Consider the following 19,999-nt stretch of genomic DNA (forward strand, 5'->3'; position numbering starts at 1 on the left):
CATTTCACACTGGCTGATAATTTCACTTTCTTCATAAGGTTGTGTATGCTTAAAGGGTTACTTCACCCAAACATTTGTCCATAAATGATTCACCCTAAAGTTATCCTAGGTGTATATGACTTTCTTCTTTCAGACAAATCCAGTCGGAGTTGTATAAAAATTGTTTGTGATATTTCAAGCTATTTAATGTCACTCAACAGGTGTTGCATGCCTCAGTCCAAGAGAAGTGAAATAAAAAGAGCCCATCCATAAAAATAAAAAACAGTGTCTCACACGGCCTCCAGTAGCGAATCGATGGGTTTTTGTAAGAAAAATATCCATATTCAAAACGTAATCATCACTTTATTGTAGCTTGTGCTCACTGTGGTAAATTGAAGCAGTTCCATGGAAATGACGTATGAGGTCGGCTTTGCACATGTGCATTTGCAACAAGTGAAGCGCTTCTGCTTATCAGCTCATGAACATCAGCTATACAGGCATTAATATTGAACATTTAAAACTATATTAACTGCATACATATACTTCAGAGACATCCTTAATCTCTAATAATAACTCCGTTCTGCTGTCTGTGTTTCATCTGAATACGGCACTTATCACACTCTGTGCGGTATCGGCGTTTGGTATCGGGAACTCAGTATCGGATTTATCTGATATATAATCCGATTTTTTAAAAAGTTTTAATAATCACATTGGCCTTCAAGTATTGGAATTAGGGATGTCAACGATTAATCGATGATCGATTAATTGTCGATAAGAGATGCAATCGATTAAGGCTATCGATGGTCGGTTAACCGATTCAATGTTGGGCTGCGTGCGGCTCATGCGCACTCAACACGTGCGAGCGGCTGTGAGTGACGGTGACGATATATAAAAGCATCATCATTCATTCACAATGTACAAATTAAGCTTTTAATGTGATTTAAACTTTAAAGTACATTAAAATAGAAACAACATAAAAGTTCTTCAACATTAAATGCAATAGAAATGTAGTTACTAATCATTTCATCAGATAACTGTTTTATATCGTGCGCTTTGCAGGGCTGCGGGACACAGTGACAGGACAGGTAGTCTATTCATTCCTACAACTTGTTAATTCATTCCTACGAATTATTAATGTGGCAATTGTCCATGTTTCATTAATTGTGTTCCCTAAATAGCCCATGATTTAAGTGAAATAAGGGAACAAATTAATAAATCGAACGAATTCTTAATTCATGAAATCTTTAATTTCCCTTCCCATGTTTACCACAGTAAGAGATGCGAAAACAGTTATTAAAAGCGAAAGATAATAAAATAAACCTGGGAAAAATTAGAGGGTTAGACTATGAAGATTTAGGAAAAGAAACAATGCCTAAATATACTGAATTTGAGGAAATTCGTGACCAACCGGCAAACCAGAACAAAGCCGCGTAAATGAAGACTATGGGGTCCAAAAGCATGGTCGCGATCTAACATTTTCCAGTTAACCTATTATTCCTCTAATAAACAAAGCTTTTATACCACACTTGTCATAATCAGATCTTATCATTTCTAAATAAATAATTGCTGGATTCAAAACAGCGATTAATAGGCGCTGTGACCGACACATTCCTGGAGCATTCACTGCTGTCACTAAACGGTGACGCCGAGCATCGTTCACAAGTTTCTGCATGGACCTGACTAGGGCACAGGTTCTAAGCCCTGGGACAAAATGGGATGCTTTAAGGAAAATTTATAGCCTACTAAGTAATAGGCCCAACATAAAAATAACAATTTGTTTTCATGTTTTTTTTTTTTTTTTTTTTTTTTTTTTTAAATAGGCTATGCGAAATATATCCGACTTAAATAGGCTAATTAAGATTAACGGATTTAAAACAGAAGTGTGGGCGCTCCATAAGTTCACAAAAAAAAAAAAAAAAGGATGACAACGCATTCTGTTTGTTTGCTTTATTTTACAAGAGCACAAATCTTCTGTTTTTATTGTGAGTGTGCACAAATGAAAGTAAACACTTTTGCGGAAAATATATATATTTTTTAATGTCTCAGCTGTTTCGATTGCCCCGGAGCCTGCTGCACACGTATATTCTAGCGATTCAAAGTTACATCGCAGTCTGTTCATTATCAAAATAAAATGTCAACTAAACATTAAAAGGTTACACTGGTCAGTTTAAATAGACCGTAGTATACCGGTCCACTCTGCTGTTATGCCAAGGACGTTTTTGCTCATATGAAGAGGATCATCTTTTCCGTCTATATGCGAATGCAAGCCTAGTTTACATTATAAATAATAGTTTAACATTCAAATACATTGCGAATATGGAAACATTTCGATTTGTGCCGAATGAGACATGAGCAATAACCTCCAAATAAATCTAGCCAAAGCCGGATTTTTAAAAATCTGACATTTTCTAGGACAGAATCCAGCAGGATCAAATTAATGTGAGCAACTGTGTTTTGGTGCAGCAGCGCCGATGTAGTTCACTTAATGTGCAGCGCAGTCACACGCGCTCCACATTTCGGATAATTTTATACAATAATGTCAGTTGAAAACATTGCAATTGTGCTTTAAAATACAACAACGAGCACCACAAAACCATTTAAAGAGGCGCGTTCAGCGTTCTCCGTGCGGGATTGGAAACTGTCAACAAAGTAAAATGACCTCAAAAGTATGGCGCGCTCTCTCCATTTTATCAAATGATCATAATCGCATCTATTCATTTTATAATCCTGCTACTAGCATTTTATTCAGACTAAAACCTCTTTAATTCAAGTTAGAAAGCGTTTTGTGTGTGTGTGGCTTTTGCACATCCTGTCATACCGCTGACTGCGTGCCTGCAATAGACGCATTTTGCAGTATTATGGTTAACGATTAATCGATTAATTGATCGTTAATTTAAACGACGATCGATCATGGAAATAAACGAAATTTGACATCCCTAATTGGAATCAAACTTTTTATTTTGACAGCACCTAAAACAAGTTGAATTTTCCCTCTTTAATTGTTTACGGTCTTTTGTTCAAGGTTCCGTAATTCTTTGTCTTTGAATATGTAATAAACATTAATGCCACAAACCTCACGGAGTGATTGTAGGGATCAGCATGTGTGCAGTACACCTGTCTAAACAAACATCAAATGTCCAAACAAGCAGCTCCTTCTGGAGGGATGAAACCAACCGTGACAACCTGCAGCACTCTTTAAAGGAGGATAAATATTAAGTAGAAAACCACATGACTTTCACAGCCACAGCTCTGCACTGCAAAACGGCACACTGGTGCATTTCAGGAGCTGGCCACATGTCAACTCACAAAATATCATTAGGACTGAATCCAAACCTTTCTATTATACGTAATGGATGCATGTGTACTATGAGTGCTACAGATCCCCCTACAGCTAAACTAGCAGTATGGGAGAAATGAATTAATAGCATATAATATGACTTACAACTGCTGCAGGTATGTTTTATTAACAACTATACACAAATAACATCTAAAAACTTTGAAACAGGAGCGGTTTTAAAGGAACAATATGCAATATATTTACTGTACTGTAAGTATAAAACGACTTGAATGTTTTCAGAGATTTAGTAAACATGTTAAGTTGAAATATTGTCTTCTCAGAAACCAGTGCTATACAGCCATGATACTGTATATAGAAATATCCGTTCCGGGACAGTGTTTCTGTTTATATTTTGGCCTGCATGATCCCATCCACTGCCAATTATCCCATGAGTTCTACACCCCGGGTTGCCAGTTGGCGGGCAAATACAGCATGCTTCAGCCAAGGAAGCAAGCAAACGAACTGGATCAGAGATAGCAGATTTTACTGGACCTAACAATCCTCGATCCATCTAAAGAGCTCCATGAACTTGTTGGCTCGTGTTTGCCACTGTCACTTGTGCTTGTTCTGGTTGCATGTCCTCAAACTGGCAAACTGGATTGGATGATTACAGTATGTTAAACATTCACACACAGAATTCGGTTGTTAATACGAGTAACAGTCTTCTAACTGAACCGACAACCTTCATTTTTTGGAGTTACATCTGCATTTCGAGAGCGTGCTTAGAAAAATGAAGCAGTGTGAACGGAGCCAGAGGAAAAACTAAAAAATTCACACTTGTATATGAGAGGTCAAGATGCACAAGCAGAGAGGACGTCACATTCTGAACAAACTGTGTCCAGCCTACACTAAATGCTGCTTCTGAAATGAATCACTAAGTTTCAATGAAAACACTGGCAGATTCCTTTACTGTTGTGAGCAATTTACCCTTAATTCTCACCTCAATACAAATGACTCATGAGAACATCTTCCACCTACAGCGTCTTGACAATAAAAAAAAGTTTTAAGCGTCTGAAATGAAAGCAAATACCTGAATATCAAATTCCACTGAAACTTTCATTTTCATATCTAAAATAGCATGTTTCTCTGCTCAAACTCCCACCATAACGAACTGAGATCCCTCAGAAAGACTCTTGAAAATCGAAGGCGCCTTATTTCACTGTAAGGTCATACCTTTGTTCAAGACTATTCAATGAGACTTACATAACCTGCAATCCAATTACAACTTAAGGTCAGTCCTATTCATAGTCACAAAGGAACTCATTTTAGATTTCATTTATCCTTAAAACCGTGGAAGACAAATACCAACCTCTTCTCCATTCTTGTCAGTGTTGCGTCCTGACCAGAAAAGGTGGGCACAAATGCTGACCGCACGGCACTGGTCGGGTTTCTTCAGCAGTTTGGAGGCAGCCAGGGCACACTGGGTACGCAGGGGCTCGTGGTTCTCTTCGCTGAAGCACCGCGTGCGCTCAAATGTGCCAATGATCAGCGTTATTGCAGCCAGCTGAGCCTTCGAGTCGCTGATCTCATCTTCATACAGGGAGAAGGCCTTGGGACACACACATACAAAAATGAAAAGGCTTTTCAGAAATAAAGTGTTGAGTGTGAGAGAGTGAATACAATACGCAATATTCCTCTGATCTAGTCTTGCTCTCAGGCTATTACTGTATCATTGTGAATGGTAATGAACATGAGAGGCAAGGATAAGAATCCAAACATGTTACTCATCTTGATAGGTGACCTACCAGGCATTTAATCAAAATGTTTCTCTACCTGAGACATGAACTCGTAGGCAACGGTTTCATGGTTCTCAAAGCCGATCTCTCCAGCCGCCAGAGCCCCCTGGAGGAAGAGCCTCAGGGGTAACTCGGCCAGCTCAGCTTTGATCAGAGCACTGATGGTCTGATGAGCGAATGAGAAAATCTTCTGACATTTCTTTTCCCATTTATCATCCTGCGGAAGAGAAAGATTGACACATATGTGAAAAAAATCGCTTCTATTATAAACTGTGATTCTAATGCGAGTGCATTTCAGAAGTGTGAAAAAGCGGCAGATGAGGCTTCTGCAGCCGTGTCCATGAGAAAAGGAAAGGATGTACGATCGTTTCCTCACTATGGATGCCGAATGAAAACCTTTAAAGGGTTTATTAAGAATTCTAAGAACGTATGTTTATCACTGTTTTCATAAATTACAGTTCATTAATTTATGGTAAATTTAATGATTCGAATCTTTAAAGGTTCTGTATGCAACAGATGGGCTGCTGACCTCAAACAGAACTACCATGTGGATTACAACATTTGATTTACAGACGGTTATCTTTTATATAAATGTGTAATTACTCGGGGGCTTAATTACCAAATCTAGTGAGCAGCCAACCAAAAATGTGAAAAATAAATAAATAAATAATTGTTTATTTCTCCAATCAAACTGATAAAAATAGACTCATTTAGTTAGAAGAGATTTTGTTTCTACAAGACTTTTGTCTGATAACAAGTAGAAGGAAATGAGTAGAATCCATGGAATAAGATAAAAAATGCATTATTGTTCCTTTGGATGTCAGAATAGGAATGCATATAAAATACTGTAATCAAATATGCGATTTGATGTTTAAACGGATAGGCTATGCTGTGATTACCTTAAACAACAGCTTTACATAATATTCAGACAGGCACAGTATCAGCCCTACAGTTATAACATCAAATAGGCCTACTATTTAAACCTAGAACATTTTACATAAAATGTACCTATTTTAGCTCACAAACAATTGACAATTTTTCTCACAAATGCAACTTTATATCTCTTAGTTTGGACTTTATTACTCGATTTAACTCAACACTTTTTCAATTCTGAGAAACAAAATCCAGAAGTGTGGGATATACACTATAAAATAAATATGAGTCTGAGTCGAGTGGAAACGAGAGAATCATGAGAATCAGAATTGTGAGGAAAGTGTCAGATTTTTGACACATAAACTATAATTTGAATTATTTTATTCCACGGCTTCCATAGACTGCTCCAATAAAACTGTCATTTCCTGCAACCAGAAACGTCATCCTTGTTTGCACTGAAACTGGTCTATTGGAGCAGCTTTGTTTTAGGTAATGACGTATCAGAGTAGGATGTTGCGAGGTTGAATGTGGGACATACCGAGGAGGAGTTCTCTTTGTAACGGAAGGCCAGTTGATAAGCAGCGAACACCAGCGGGGGAAGAGTGTGTCGAATTCTCTGGTTCCCCCCAGCGCCAAAGTGTTTCCTGGCAGTGTTTAAAATCTGTGGGAGGCACGAAACAAAGAGTAGATGAATCGATCTGAATAATTCATTGCGCAGCATGATGACCTCATCAACTGATTGAATGCACTGGGAGCTAATTAGAGCAGTTCAGGCTGATGTCAAACAACCGTGACATTGCCAGTCATTTGCTTATGATGCTCCATCAAGGGCATTATTTCTCCTTAGGATCCAGTGCTCGTGAAATGATCAAAGAAACATGCAGTACTTTCCCCACAAATAAGGAGCACTTAATGGCGGTGCATTTTTATAGTCTTCTTTGAGTGGAGGCTAACAATGCTTTGCTCTGTCTGAAATATATGATGAAAGGAGAGGGTAAGAGAGGAAAGAACGCGTACCAAATACTGCTGGTCAGGGTCATCTGAAAGCAGCAGATGAATAAAGCGGCCCACTAGGCTCTGTTCCTCTGTAAAGTCCTCAGGGTCAGGGTCCTCAGCAGGCTGATCTGGCTGGTCCTGGATCAGCGTAGACACCAGGTTCAGGATTGCATCAACCTGCAGGGAAAGAGCCACGAGATTATGCCTAGAATAATAAAGACACAGCAAAAGACATAGCAAAAGGCTGTTTGATGGCCCTAAAAAATGCCAATCATGAATTTTAAAGAACTTGTGAAGAGAGAGAGAGCATCTAAATATGACTAGATGTATTATGGGGCAGGCAATTTTTCCCATTTTAAAAATACTTTCTCCCATTAATCTAGAAGTATGCTACTGACCCTGTAAAGTGCAAACACTTAGTGCACTTTAAAAGTTTGATTTAGTCACGCTAAAGCAATAATGTGTCTTTTCAAAATGCCATGTAAATATGTCACTCCTACTGAAATAGTACAACATTTACTTTTTAACAGAGCTGGATTATTCAATTGTAGCTTGGCCTCATCCAGTCACTATTTTAGCAATTTTGTGCTCTACAGCAAACAGATTTAAATGGCTTCAAAGGGTTCCTCACTGCTGTTATGTGCTCGGTGCTCTCTTTTCCACTGCTGATAAAATGAGGGGGTGAGAGAAAGGATGGTGCTTTTTTGGTACTGTCCTTAGAAAAGGCCAGAGGAGCTCCAACCTTCTTCAACATAGGAATATCAATATATTTCTCTCTCGGTGCAATGGCTATACTTGTCTGAGTCATAGCTGACCTTTTTTTCTTAGGAGTCACCGATTTTAAGGAGAATGAACAATGCACCTTTAAAAAAAACAGGCAGAATAGACCACTTGGCTTGTGTGAAACGCCATTTAAAGCCAAAAGCAATCAAAAACTTATGCAGGGCTCTAAAGCCATGGCACGCAGCATAATAAGAAAAGGAGGAAACCGACAGTAGGCCACCTGAACCTGTCAGTCCCTTGCTATTAGAGATGCAAATGACTCAAATATTGGTTACATATTCATATATTCAAAAAGGAAATACAATGGCATTAGAAAGTTTGTGAACCCTTAAGAATTTTCTGTATTTCTGCTTAAACCTGACCAACATTACAACTTCATTTGAGACAATATGATAACAGATAAATATGATAGCAGATCTTCTTCCACATACTTATTGACCAAAATGACCCAAGAGTAAATATTTTGGTTGGAGAAGTATAGTATGTGAAGTATCATCAGTTAAAGACGTGACTGAACAATTATTGAGATAAAAAAATTTGATGTGAGATTAGCAGCCCAGCTCCACTGAAGGAACATAAATCTGGCTCTTCTCTATTAAACTATGGTCATCACCACACAGGTTTGTGGTTTGCCATGCTATGGCCAAAGGCATTATTGATGTTATTTATGCTAAACAAGCTGGAAATAGAAGTACCAATCGATTTTATTTTCTTGCATTTGTGATGTGCAAAAACTAAATACTGTGTTAACCCAAAATAAATGTTGTGAAAGGACCCGAAAAGAGCAGACTTAGATAAGTATCTCAATGCACACTAATATTCAAATGTTTGATTTGAATATAGCAAGATTTTTTTTTGTTTTAAATCTGGGGCCAGCAAGATACTTTTTATTCAGCAAGGATGCATTAAAATCATCAAACGTGACAGTAACGAGATTTACAATCGTACAAAATTAACTTTGTAATTTACTGTACAAAGAGATACTAGACATCTACAAGACTCTCAAACTTTCTAGTACCTCTTACTGGGATTTCATTTGAGACATGCAAAAATAAAAATCTCCAGTCTGACCATTTAGTAGTGTATGTGATAAAAACCTGATCTTGGGCCACTATGGTGGTGTTGTAGTCCAGAATGTTGCTCAGCACGTAGCAACTCATGCTTTTGCGTGACTCATAATCGAAGTACTCAAAGAGTGGTGGAAAATGCTTGAGCTGAAGCACGGTGAGGATGTTATTGTACGTGTCCACAGGGATCTTCAGCAGCCTGGTTAGCTCCTTAGACACTGCGCTGCTGGTGGCAATGCTACACAAAAAGACATGAAAGAAATCAAAAAGTCACAAATAGACGCTGGTACACTGACGCTGTAATGAGTGACCTTACCACTGAGGCCCAATGCATTTTAAAAGGCAGATGGTTTGTATAGCTATGTGCTAAATTTACACTAAGATGTTGATGGTGGTGAAACAATTCATCAAAAAAATAAAAAATAAAAAAAATCCAGCATTTACAGAACTTTGATTTGTATTAAAAAGGAGGACTTGAGGTATGACACCAATAATCATTACCACAACATAACAGACGTGTTCTGAAGTGGCAGCTAGTCACAAATATCAGCCCTTAGCATGACTGGCCTGTGCTGTGATCAGTCACTCACTGTGACTGCAAACAGTGAGTCATCATGGTTTATGTGGCATCCCATCCGCCCTCAAAATTACTAGGTGTCTGGTTAGATTTTGGACGTCAGCAAAGAAACAATCACGTTTATTTTTAACACGAGAAAAAGACAAAAATGCAAACAAAGGCGCCTTACCCTATGATCTACAATATTTAAGTGTGTTAGTATTAATGTGTTAGTATTTTCTATTAATATTCCTCAACGAATCTGGTTTGAAGAACCCTACAATTAAACTGCAATTATTTCTGCCTGAACCACGATGCAAGGAGCCTATTCACATTTTATGATGTCAAAAGTTTCAGCCTTTGGGTTTTGTAAGCTTTGTATATTTTAAAGACATTCAGAGATGAACAAATACAAACAGAATTGAAAACATTTAACCAGCAATGACATCTCAATACAACAAAACATGTTATTAGCTTCATTCTGTTTTTTTACACTTAAATGCTGGTCTTGTTTTATTTGAATATCTTTGTTCATTTATAGCCACCAGTGACTATGAGCAGAAGTGCAACAGCTCAAATATAGATCAGGGTCAGAATGCTGGTTTAAGAGGTTCCCTAGTTATTACAGGCATGATCTCATGTAATAGTTTAGTTTCTTTACCCCAAAATCAGGCTATAAATACAGAAATTAAGCACTCAGATCCTCCAGCAAACAGAGGCCTACGGATCTTTTAGCAACAGACTAGCGGTGCTAAAGAGTGTGGGTGTTGCTTTGACCATGTGCTGATCTGCCAAATGGTGTGAGAAAAACATTGAAACTAATACTCACTGCTCCAGGTTGAGTTTGTTGAAAATCTCCACAGTACTTTCCAAGACTTTATCCACATAATCCACACGCTCAGGATAGCACTTCATGGCCAGATTGATGAGAGACACTTGAAGTGAAACAACATCTTCAGAAGGCATGTCCTGACGAGACTGACAAGAAAAAATAAGGACAGCAACATTATAAACATTTAGAGTTTAGTTAATGATTTTACGAAGTTACTCAATATTTCAATAAAGGTACTGCATGATATTACACCTGTATGACTGTTGCCACTTGCTGTGAGAAAATATCGAATAGCTTGATTTCAGCAGGGATTCCAGGGCCATCTTCTCTGTGAGCAAACAAGGCCAATCTGTGGGATGAGATGAAAATCAAACAACACTCCATATACAATGACCCAAACTTGAGCTAAAATGTATACATTTCTTTGTTTACACTGTATTTTATGGTGTCCTTGTTACAGTGTAAATATACATTCAAGTACTGAGCATTTATAAACTACATGTACTTACAAAATGTTTAGTGTTACAAAAAAGGGTTTGGTTTAGGGTTAGTTACATGTAATATGCACCAGATGCTGTAAAATATAGTGCTAACATTTCTTTGCATTATATAACCAGCAGCAGTTATAAAAATGTTTAAAAATATGCAGTACATAAATAACAGATCTCTGTATAAGCTGAATTGGCACAACAAGCCACCTGTCAATAAGAGCAATGATGATGTTCTTGACGTTCACGTTTTGATGCAGATCGGCACATGAGCGAAGGAACGGGTTCAGCGTCTGCAGGTGAAACTCATCCGGAATGACCTGCAGAAAAAAGAAAGTGCAGGCAAAACTGTGACGGCATTAACTATAACATGACCACAGCGACTACTTTAAATAACTGGGCCAAGGGGAGCATGTTAAAAGATAGACTCCTACAGTCAAGTACAACAGGATGATGAGTGATGCTGGGATATTTCTGTACCTGTATGATGCACTCCATGAGGTATTCCTGTGCTAGAGAGTCTCTACAGTTCACCACCTGCTCCAAGATCCCAGACAACACGACCTGTGGGGAGTCGACACATATTTACCACAAGCTTCGTTAGAGCTGACAAATCCTTCTGCAGCATGCAGCAAAGTCTAAAATTTTCTGCCTAGAGTACATGCTGCTTTAAAACCACTAGACATTAAACAGGTCTGTGAAATTTACTATGCACTACAGTTTGGGGTAAGATTTAAATAATCCCCCCAAAAAATCCTTATGCTCAACAAGGATCCCCCCCCCCTTTTTTTTAACAGATAAATGACTAAACATAGCAATATTGGGAAATACTATTATACGTTAAAATAACTTTTCTATTTTATTGCATTTTAAAATGTTATTTATTCCTGTTTTCTATATTTCCCAAATCCAACACTTGTGATTCAAACAAAAAAAAAAGAAAAAAAAGAAAAGTGAGCATTTAAAGGTACAATATCCAAAAACCACTAGAACAGTGTTATATATTTTGCTGACTTGTGTACTTACATTATCCTAAATGTTTTGAAGAATGTTTAAATTCAGAGAAATAAGCAATTTTATGCTTATATTTTATGACCGTGTCCACAGTGTCATTGTGTCGCCTGCCAATGATGTCATAACCCCTCGATTTGTAGAAAACATTGAAACACCAAAGACACTTTAATATCGTGATGACCGCACAGAGAAGCATTATAACAGAATTTTCAAACGTATCTAGTGTGATAAAACAGTGCTGCTTTTTCCCCACATATGCATGACTGGAAGGAGCAGAATGGTTGACTGTGGCAAAAGCTCCACTGCTTTCGAGCCGTGTGTCACGTTCATTCAGCGGCCTCGTTTCGCTTCAACGGCTTTCAGTCTCACCCTGCTTCATTCTACTACATTAATAAATCATTAGCTCAACCATTAACATGATTTCTGCCCCATCGGACTGCATCGGCTGTGGGGATGAAGACCACAACTCCCATGATTCCACACTCAGTCAAACATCTTTGTTATGAATGCTTCCTCTAACGGTGAAAAATTACATACTGTGCGTTTATGTCAAATATGAAACCTACTACATTTTGATTTGCCATATCAAGCTGAAAATGTGCATTAACCTCTAGTTAGAAAAGCATAAAGTACATCAGAAAAGCTGCCCTGCGGGCAAAGTGTTATGCATATGTATGGGTGCTTGAATTTAAAAATCAAATGAGAACATATTGAGCCTGTCACATTGTTAATTCATGAACGTGAACATGGAGAGCTTTAACAAACAGCTTTCAAAGGACTATCAAAAGATGCCGTGACCTCTTACGCTGTTGTCGTTCCATCAATGGCTCTTTTACCCAGTGATTTATGCTAAGTGCTAGCTTGAGGTTCCCACAAATAAACAGGTAATCAAGGTCAAATCTAATTTCAATGCACCCTTTTAAACCTTTAACAGAGCGTTATGGGCTTTGCAGTAAGATCATTTATCTGCCCTGGAGCACTGAAACCAAAACGCACCTGTTTGTACTTTTCCACATTGACGCCTTCCAGCTGGCTCAGTCGGACCAGATTGGTCCCTACGAGGATGCGCAGCTCTTGTCTCTCCTTCTCTCTCTTTTCTCGGTCCCTACTGTGTCCCTGATGCTGCATGCGCACCCACAGTTTATTCATCTCGGCAAAATTCAGCAGTACAAAGTCAATGGAGTCATTAATGTCCCCAGTCATCTCTTCCCTACATCACACAGGAGAGAACACTGGTAATCATTCAGTGCTTAGCAGATAATGAGATTTTGTAGTGTTTTTTTTCCGTCAAAAGCAGTCTAAGCTCTGGACGTGGGGAAATGGACTTTTCCTAGCAATGATTTAAATTGTATTTTAGCCCACAGGATTATGCTACGGCATCATTTAAATGGCTCAGTGTGAGTCACAATACTCTTGAGCTACTTGAGGTGCTATCACAGCCATTAGATACGGAGTGTCATACTCGGCCTGCTCTCCATCATCAGGCAGGATGTTGCGCGTACACTGCAGAAGGTAGTTCCTGAGGAACAAGCCCCGGAGTGGATGCTGCACACCACGGCACATTTCCACCAGGTCCTTTAGGATGTCTTTGCGGGATTGGGGGAAAGAGCGAACGTACACCACTCCGACAGTTATCAACAGATACCTGAGAAGCCAAAGAGAGAGAAGTTAATGAGCGATATGACTCAATGACCCCAAAAAGTGGGAAAACAAAAGGCACCAGATAACTAAAGCACTCAAATTCAGATCAGAGGACTTCAAAGCAAATATAACTGAGCTTTATAATAAAAAGATGGATGTGCTTGAACCCTAGAAGATAAGTGTTTCACACCATACGCTGCATTTATCCTTTACAATATAAGCAATACAAAATACTTGAGACATAAAAGACATCTGCACTGTTTCTCAGTAACAGGCACAAAAGCAACACTTTCTATTCCCCGAGCCGGACTGATTTCAGAGGATTTGAGAAGTTTATTTCGCTACACTTTGAATTCTTTGTGTAGATTAATTAGCATTTGGATGTAGTAAAATTATAATAATTCTGACACAAACATTTTTAGGGGAATGAAATCTAAGACATTTTAATACAAAATTTGAAGACACCACCTAATTACATTCAGAAGAAATGAATGAGTGGTGAAAAGGGCCGGGCTACTTTTTTAAACATCCCAATATATTTTAAGCATTTACTTTTGATGACTTTCAATATTCTCAGATGGTTCAAATGGATGATTAAGCCATTAACAAACCACAGCTGCTGCAAAGTGTTAGAAATCTTCAATACAGAAAATAAAATGCCATAAAAATGTATTCTGTACATGTATAATTTATTTCTAGAAATTACTTTATATTGACTTACATTTAAATAATATGTAATAATGTTAATTCGCATGTTCAGACCTATTAAATAGCCTTCGAGTAATCAGGATTTCCATTGCTACATTTCAGAGGATGAGCTATTTAGGCTGGAACTGATTTGCTAGCATAGTGGTGACTTTGCAGATCATTCACAATGAACTGATTCACAAGAAAAAATGCTTCTCCAGCACTGCATATTAAACCCAGGACAGATTTGCATGGCATTTGATTATCCCCACAGCTGTAAAAGTGCATGCAAACATTAAAAACATTTTACCATTTGAATGGGCTACACTGCTACTTGGACACCCATCCCTGGTCTTTAGCAACAGCCACACAAAATCAGAATCAGAAGCATATACCATAAAATGGCACATGCTCAAAAGTTGATTACTGATTCTCATGGCCAGGCAACAAAAATGAGCTCTGAATAATAACAACAAAGTGCTACTGATGGCATTTTATTTACATACATTCAGCCCTACACATTTACCTCAGTGCCAAATTAACCTGGCAGTGGACATCTGTCTTAACAAAAAAAGTCTTCTGTCCTTTCAGCAACAAATTCAGACCCCAAAAACATTTCAGATCTTTTATGTTATTGTTATCTACACAATTATAAATTAACATTAGAGATCAACTGTATTGGCTTCTAGCAGGTTAACAGATTTTAATTTAAGAGAGAGATTGCTTTCAATCACTCAACCCATATAGAGAGAGCAACTGAAATAAGAGCACTATAGCGGATCAGAAATAAGTTACCGACTAGATTACAGTGCCTTCAGTGAGAGGTGTGGGCAGAAATGATAGCAGGCACAATGCCATGAAAGCACTGAAGTTGAGTCAGAGAACTGGAGTGCACATTTTTCTGCAAGTGAGTGGGGGTGCCTTGTGTCGCCCCAAAGGACATTGCCTTTGCCAGGCTCCCCAATGATGGCCAACTCCTGATCACCATTTTAGCACTTCCAGCAATTATTAAAAACCACACTCCAAGGAGTAACCCAGGAATCACTTTATTTTCTGTAATAAACCCAAGCGGTTATGTGGTAGAAACACTAGCTGCATTTCCATTACAGATTTGCACAAAACTTTAGCCATGTTTTATAAAATGGCATTTCCATTAACCAATGTTATGTGACTAAAACATAATTTTTAGCTCCCTCAATAAGTCATTGCGACGGATTCTGGTAGGGTTTTGTATATTGCAGCCACTGCAATTGCCATTATTTTTAATTGAAGGTGTAACTTTACATAAGCAGAACTGAGAGACACTTCTGTGATTATTCTGAAATGTGGAGCGCAGCTGGTATAAACAAAAGAATTGACTGGAGTTGATGGATTCAGCTCCGGTGGCCGTGCCAGAGTCGTAAAATGCCACAGACGTGTACTGTGTGAACTGTCTAATCATTAATGGCATGAAAAAGCCCCTTATATTTGAGAGCTGCCAGGTATCAATTTTTTCTTGGAGGTTATAGTACACTGAAAAATGATCATATGACTTTTTACATATGCCACTTGACTGGTAAACGTGAAGAAGAAGAAGAAGAAAAAAAAAAAAAAACTTTCCATTGCTGTTTTGTGAAATATAAATTTTTCAAAATGCCTGAAAAATTCAAATTCAATCGATACTAATTTACACATTTCCATATTTTTAATTAAGACGGTTTTCAACAAATAACAAAAGTGTTTTAAGCCAGATTTACTAAATATGGCAGATTAGCAGGAGGCCACAATCCCATAAAACACTCAATTTCTAATTAAAGAACACAAACACAACCAGCTTTCATTTCCATAATGATCAAAGCAATTTACCAAGAACAATGCAAATCAGCAACTATCATATCCATGTCAAGTTAAGACATGCCCCAAACTTATTAAATCAAATTGCATAATTTTTCTCATTTTAAAGGTTAACTCCTAGAAAAATTCTAACGCAATAAAGTCATCCAAAAATGTTACTGTCAACACCTTTTCATCCTTAATTGTTTCATATATTTAGTAAATCCTGACAGTTGTTTTTACTGCCAGGAGAGGATTTGCACTGGTGTAAGCTGTTAGTAAATCTGGCCCATTTTCCAGAGTTTCCATAAACTGATATCAGATGCATTTCTCTTTTCTTTTTCTTAGTCTTTTCTCTCCAACAGCAAGTTGATAAATTCAACATTTTGTATTTTCATAAAACAAGTATACAGTTCATTGCACGGCATGTTTCACAGTGAAGTGCAGCACTGTACTGTGAATATACTGCAAACAGCATGTGATCAAGTGTTTTTAGTGGAGTACAACAGTTCACAGTGAATGCAGCTAACTCCATCAGTGCATGTGCTGCGAGTTTAACATGCACTTGGGAATACAATGTTACACTTGTCTTTAATACATGGTTTACACTTAAAATCTGCATAATTTCCAACATTTCTGTGAATAGAAGATTACAGCATTCCACTGAATTTGCAATGAGAAGCATGGGTTTACAGCTTTTGGGGGGTGGGGGAATCATGGTGTTCATGTGTTTCTTTTAATGACAGCAGTCAATATCACGACTGAATTATTTGAACTGTCCCACGGAACATTTTCATTTTATGATGATTATCCATAAAGTGTGCAGCTTTAAAAATAAGCAGATATTTTTGTCTGCTTTTCAGGTGGTTGATGCAACTTTTTCTGTGTGTGTGTGTGTGTGTGTGTGTGTGCGCACGCGCATCGGGGCAGAACTCCACCATGCATGATACAGAGAGGAGCATAGGAGAACTGTAAACATGGGACCATGTAGAGACAGAAATGTCATGCCGTCTTGTAAACAAGATAAAATAACAGTTTGTTCAATAAAATTACAAGGTATAGACCTGTTCTGTAGGAAAGGTAACCTAAAGCTGTTGCTAGTAGGATGCTACTCAGTGGGTGTCTTACTGCATTAGTCCAAGAGAAGTTTAATAAGAAGCGCATCCATAAAAATAAATACTCACACTGCTCTGAGGGGGGAACAAAGCCTTCTGTAAGGAAATCAATGTGTTTTCGTAAGAAAAATATCAAAAAGTTATAATCACTTTAATGTAGCTTTCACCAACAGTTGTTTACAAAAGCAGTTCCGGGGCGAATGACGTATGAGGTCAGTACTGCGCATGCGCCGTTGAGTCTCTTGAAAACTAACGTTTGTTAACAGGACCAAAAGAAGCAAAGTTTTCTTATTTTAGCAAAGGAAAACCAGTGTCCTCTTGGCTTATATCAAAATCCTCCAACATTCTTCTTCACAAATCCACGATTTGTACTTATAATTAGTGAATGTTATTTTGTTTTGAACTCTCCTTTGCATTTCTGCATGCAACACTTCTGAGCAGCGCATGCCCAAAGCTGACCTCATCCGTCATTCCCCCAGAACTGCTTCATTTACAACCGTAAGAGCAACCTAGATTAAAGTGATTATTACGTTTTGAATATGGATATTTTTCTTTAAAAAACGCAGCGATTTGCTACAGGAGGCCTTTGTTCACCCCTGGAGCCATGTGATGCGCTTTTTAATTAAACTTCTGTTGGACTGATGCAGTACAACTACAGATCGACCGATATGGGTTTTTCTATAGCCGATGCTGATGTTTAGAGGTCAGGGCCAGCTGATGGCCGATATGTGCTGCTGATTTTTAGTTTACAGTCCTGCTACTAGCATTTTATTCAGACTAAAACCCCTTTAATTCGGGTGAGAAAGCTTTTTTCCCCAAGTGGCTTTTGCACATAAAAATAATACCGCAGCAGACGCATTTTGCAACATTAAGGTTATAAATCGTTAATATAAACCACAATCGATCATGGAAATTATCGAATATTGACATCACTAAATTCAAATGAGTTGGATGGAAACCTGGCTATTGTCTGCATCAAACCATGCTTCCGGACAAATGTTATTCACCGTCCTGGGCAGCTCCAGGACAGCTGTCTCTCTGAGCACGGTGCTGCCTTGAGCGGGGTGGAGTAACAGAGCCCTCAATCACACTGTAGTGTTTGTGAGAATAAGGAGCATATGTTTTCCATCTTATTTTTTAGTTTTCATTTAAGTATTTGTAAGCAAACTTTAAAATATACTCACAAAATCATAGTAAAGGAGGGTTTACATTTCTTCCGTTTGCATGTATAAATGTGGTATTTTTTTTGACCAAAATTACTTTGTCCACTGTCAGAAAAAAAAGGAAATTCAATATTTTCTCAAAAACAGGGCATTATCTAACACTAAGGGATAAATAAGCCTATTATTTTCACTGAAAGCTGATAAATGATAAATCACAGGACAGTCTGACAATTTTCTGCACTCCTGAATGTTTGTCCTGAATGTACATTATGTGCAAGCTTGTGTGTTGTGTATGCATGTAGTGTAGCAGCACATCAGTTTAGAGCAGAGATTAGCTTCCTGTACAATAAACTGTTTAAAATGTGAATTCACCCAATCAATTGTGATTGTCCACATGCTACAACCAAACAAGCTTGAGATATAACCTCCAGCACTTGTCCATCGCCGTCAGTATAACCTTCATCATCTTTCTGATTCAAGTGATCCACACATCTGTCAAACTAATGATGTGTAATCCATGAAATCCTGATAAAATGCAGGTATATTATGGGCTGTTGGCATTAATTGTGCTCGTGATGGAGTGTTAGTGAAGTGCTTTCGAAGTGACTGAAAACTACTCGCACCAGTCATAAATCACCCCACTCCACTACACTCACTCTGCCAGGAATGGAAGAACAAACTAAAATCTCTTCTGTAAAAATGCCCCTGTGGAAGTCTTTTTAAATTTGGGGCAACAACGTCACCAAGTATTTAGCAATGAAAATCATCAACATGCTAAAAAATAAACTCATTGTAAATAAATGTTATTGCACTTATTTACAAATAATCTATTTAAAAATGTATTTAATTGTAATTTCATTTTTTTTTAAATCAATTTAATGGATCCTTGAATTAATTTCTTTAAAAGTAATGACCCCATTCGTTTTAATGCTATTGTAAATATAATACCAGTCCTCATTATAAACACAAAATAATAATAAACTTCAATTGTCTGTGAAGACAATTAGACTATTTTTTATTTGATGGGGGACGGTGAGGAACCTGAGTAATGGGTAAGGGGGCGCTGGCCCAAAAAAGGTTGAGAACCACTGCTCTAAATGGTTCACTCTAAATGGAAATTGATGCTGCGTAATAGAATGAATGAACAGTGTTAAGACATTAGATATAAGTATTGACTGGCTACAAAGTCAACATATGCAGGCACTGATAAACAGCTGGTGGAAAGACTAGACTAGCCAAAAGAGAGTGAGTGCCAGAAAAAGACAATGAGGGGGAAAAAGAATCTTCAGGAGAAATACACGAGCAGCGCATATTGAACATTGAGTGCCAGCATACTTGTGAAATTGTGGATCATAACAAGATGCCCAAATGAATGCAGACTGCTCTATTGGCAGTTTTATTTTATTGTCACAGTGTTGGCCAATGTGACCAAAATGGCAAAATCTCAAAAATGTCTCGTGCAGTTATAGTATTTGGGAAGATTTCCTGAGATACTCACAGTCTAGGGATGATGTTGCCTGCATACTGAACAAGTTCATAGAGGTCAGAGACCTTGCGGCCTTTGGCGAACTCATCTGTCAAATAGACCTCCAGGTAATGCAGCTCATCAGAGATGGCCATGTCTACAACAACAGTAGAGTACAATAAATAAACTAAATTTCTACAGATGACATGTAGAGGTGCTGGTCATATAATTAAAATATCATCAAAAAGTTGATTATTTCACTAATTCCATTCAAAAAGTGAAACTTGTATATAAGATTCATTCATTACACACATACTGATATTTCTTTTAAATTTTGATGATTATAACTGACAAGGAAAAACCCAAATTCAGTATCTCAGAAAATTAGAATATTGTGAAAAGGATCAATATTGAAGACACCTGGTGCCACACTCTAATCAGCTAATTAACTCAAA

At 37.8% G+C, this 19,999-nt stretch overlaps 1 protein-coding gene across 2 annotated transcripts in view; it reads right to left on the reverse strand.

The window, feature by feature from the left end:
- Nucleotides 1–19,999, reverse strand: part of vps35 (VPS35 retromer complex component) — a 30,789-nt gene that overhangs the window by 5,977 nt on the left and 4,813 nt on the right. For both annotated transcript variants that reach the window (XM_052560865.1, XM_052560866.1), the window contains exons 4-15: nt 19,578–19,701; nt 13,124–13,306; nt 12,658–12,871; nt 11,128–11,211; nt 10,858–10,967; nt 10,412–10,508; nt 10,157–10,305; nt 8,802–9,009; nt 6,943–7,098; nt 6,464–6,586; nt 5,090–5,269; nt 4,626–4,865 (exon numbers count right to left, since the gene is read on the reverse strand). In XM_052560865.1, the coding sequence (XP_052416825.1) occupies nt 4,626–4,865; nt 5,090–5,269; nt 6,464–6,586; nt 6,943–7,098; nt 8,802–9,009; nt 10,157–10,305; nt 10,412–10,508; nt 10,858–10,967; nt 11,128–11,211; nt 12,658–12,871; nt 13,124–13,306; nt 19,578–19,701 (1,868 nt within the window). The remainder of the gene's footprint in view (nt 1–4,625; nt 4,866–5,089; nt 5,270–6,463; nt 6,587–6,942; nt 7,099–8,801; nt 9,010–10,156; nt 10,306–10,411; nt 10,509–10,857; nt 10,968–11,127; nt 11,212–12,657; nt 12,872–13,123; nt 13,307–19,577; nt 19,702–19,999) is intronic.

The sequence above is a fragment of the Carassius gibelio genome, chromosome B7, assembly GCF_023724105.1.
Source record: "Carassius gibelio isolate Cgi1373 ecotype wild population from Czech Republic chromosome B7, carGib1.2-hapl.c, whole genome shotgun sequence".
NCBI classification, from domain to species: domain Eukaryota; kingdom Metazoa; phylum Chordata; class Actinopteri; order Cypriniformes; family Cyprinidae; genus Carassius; species Carassius gibelio.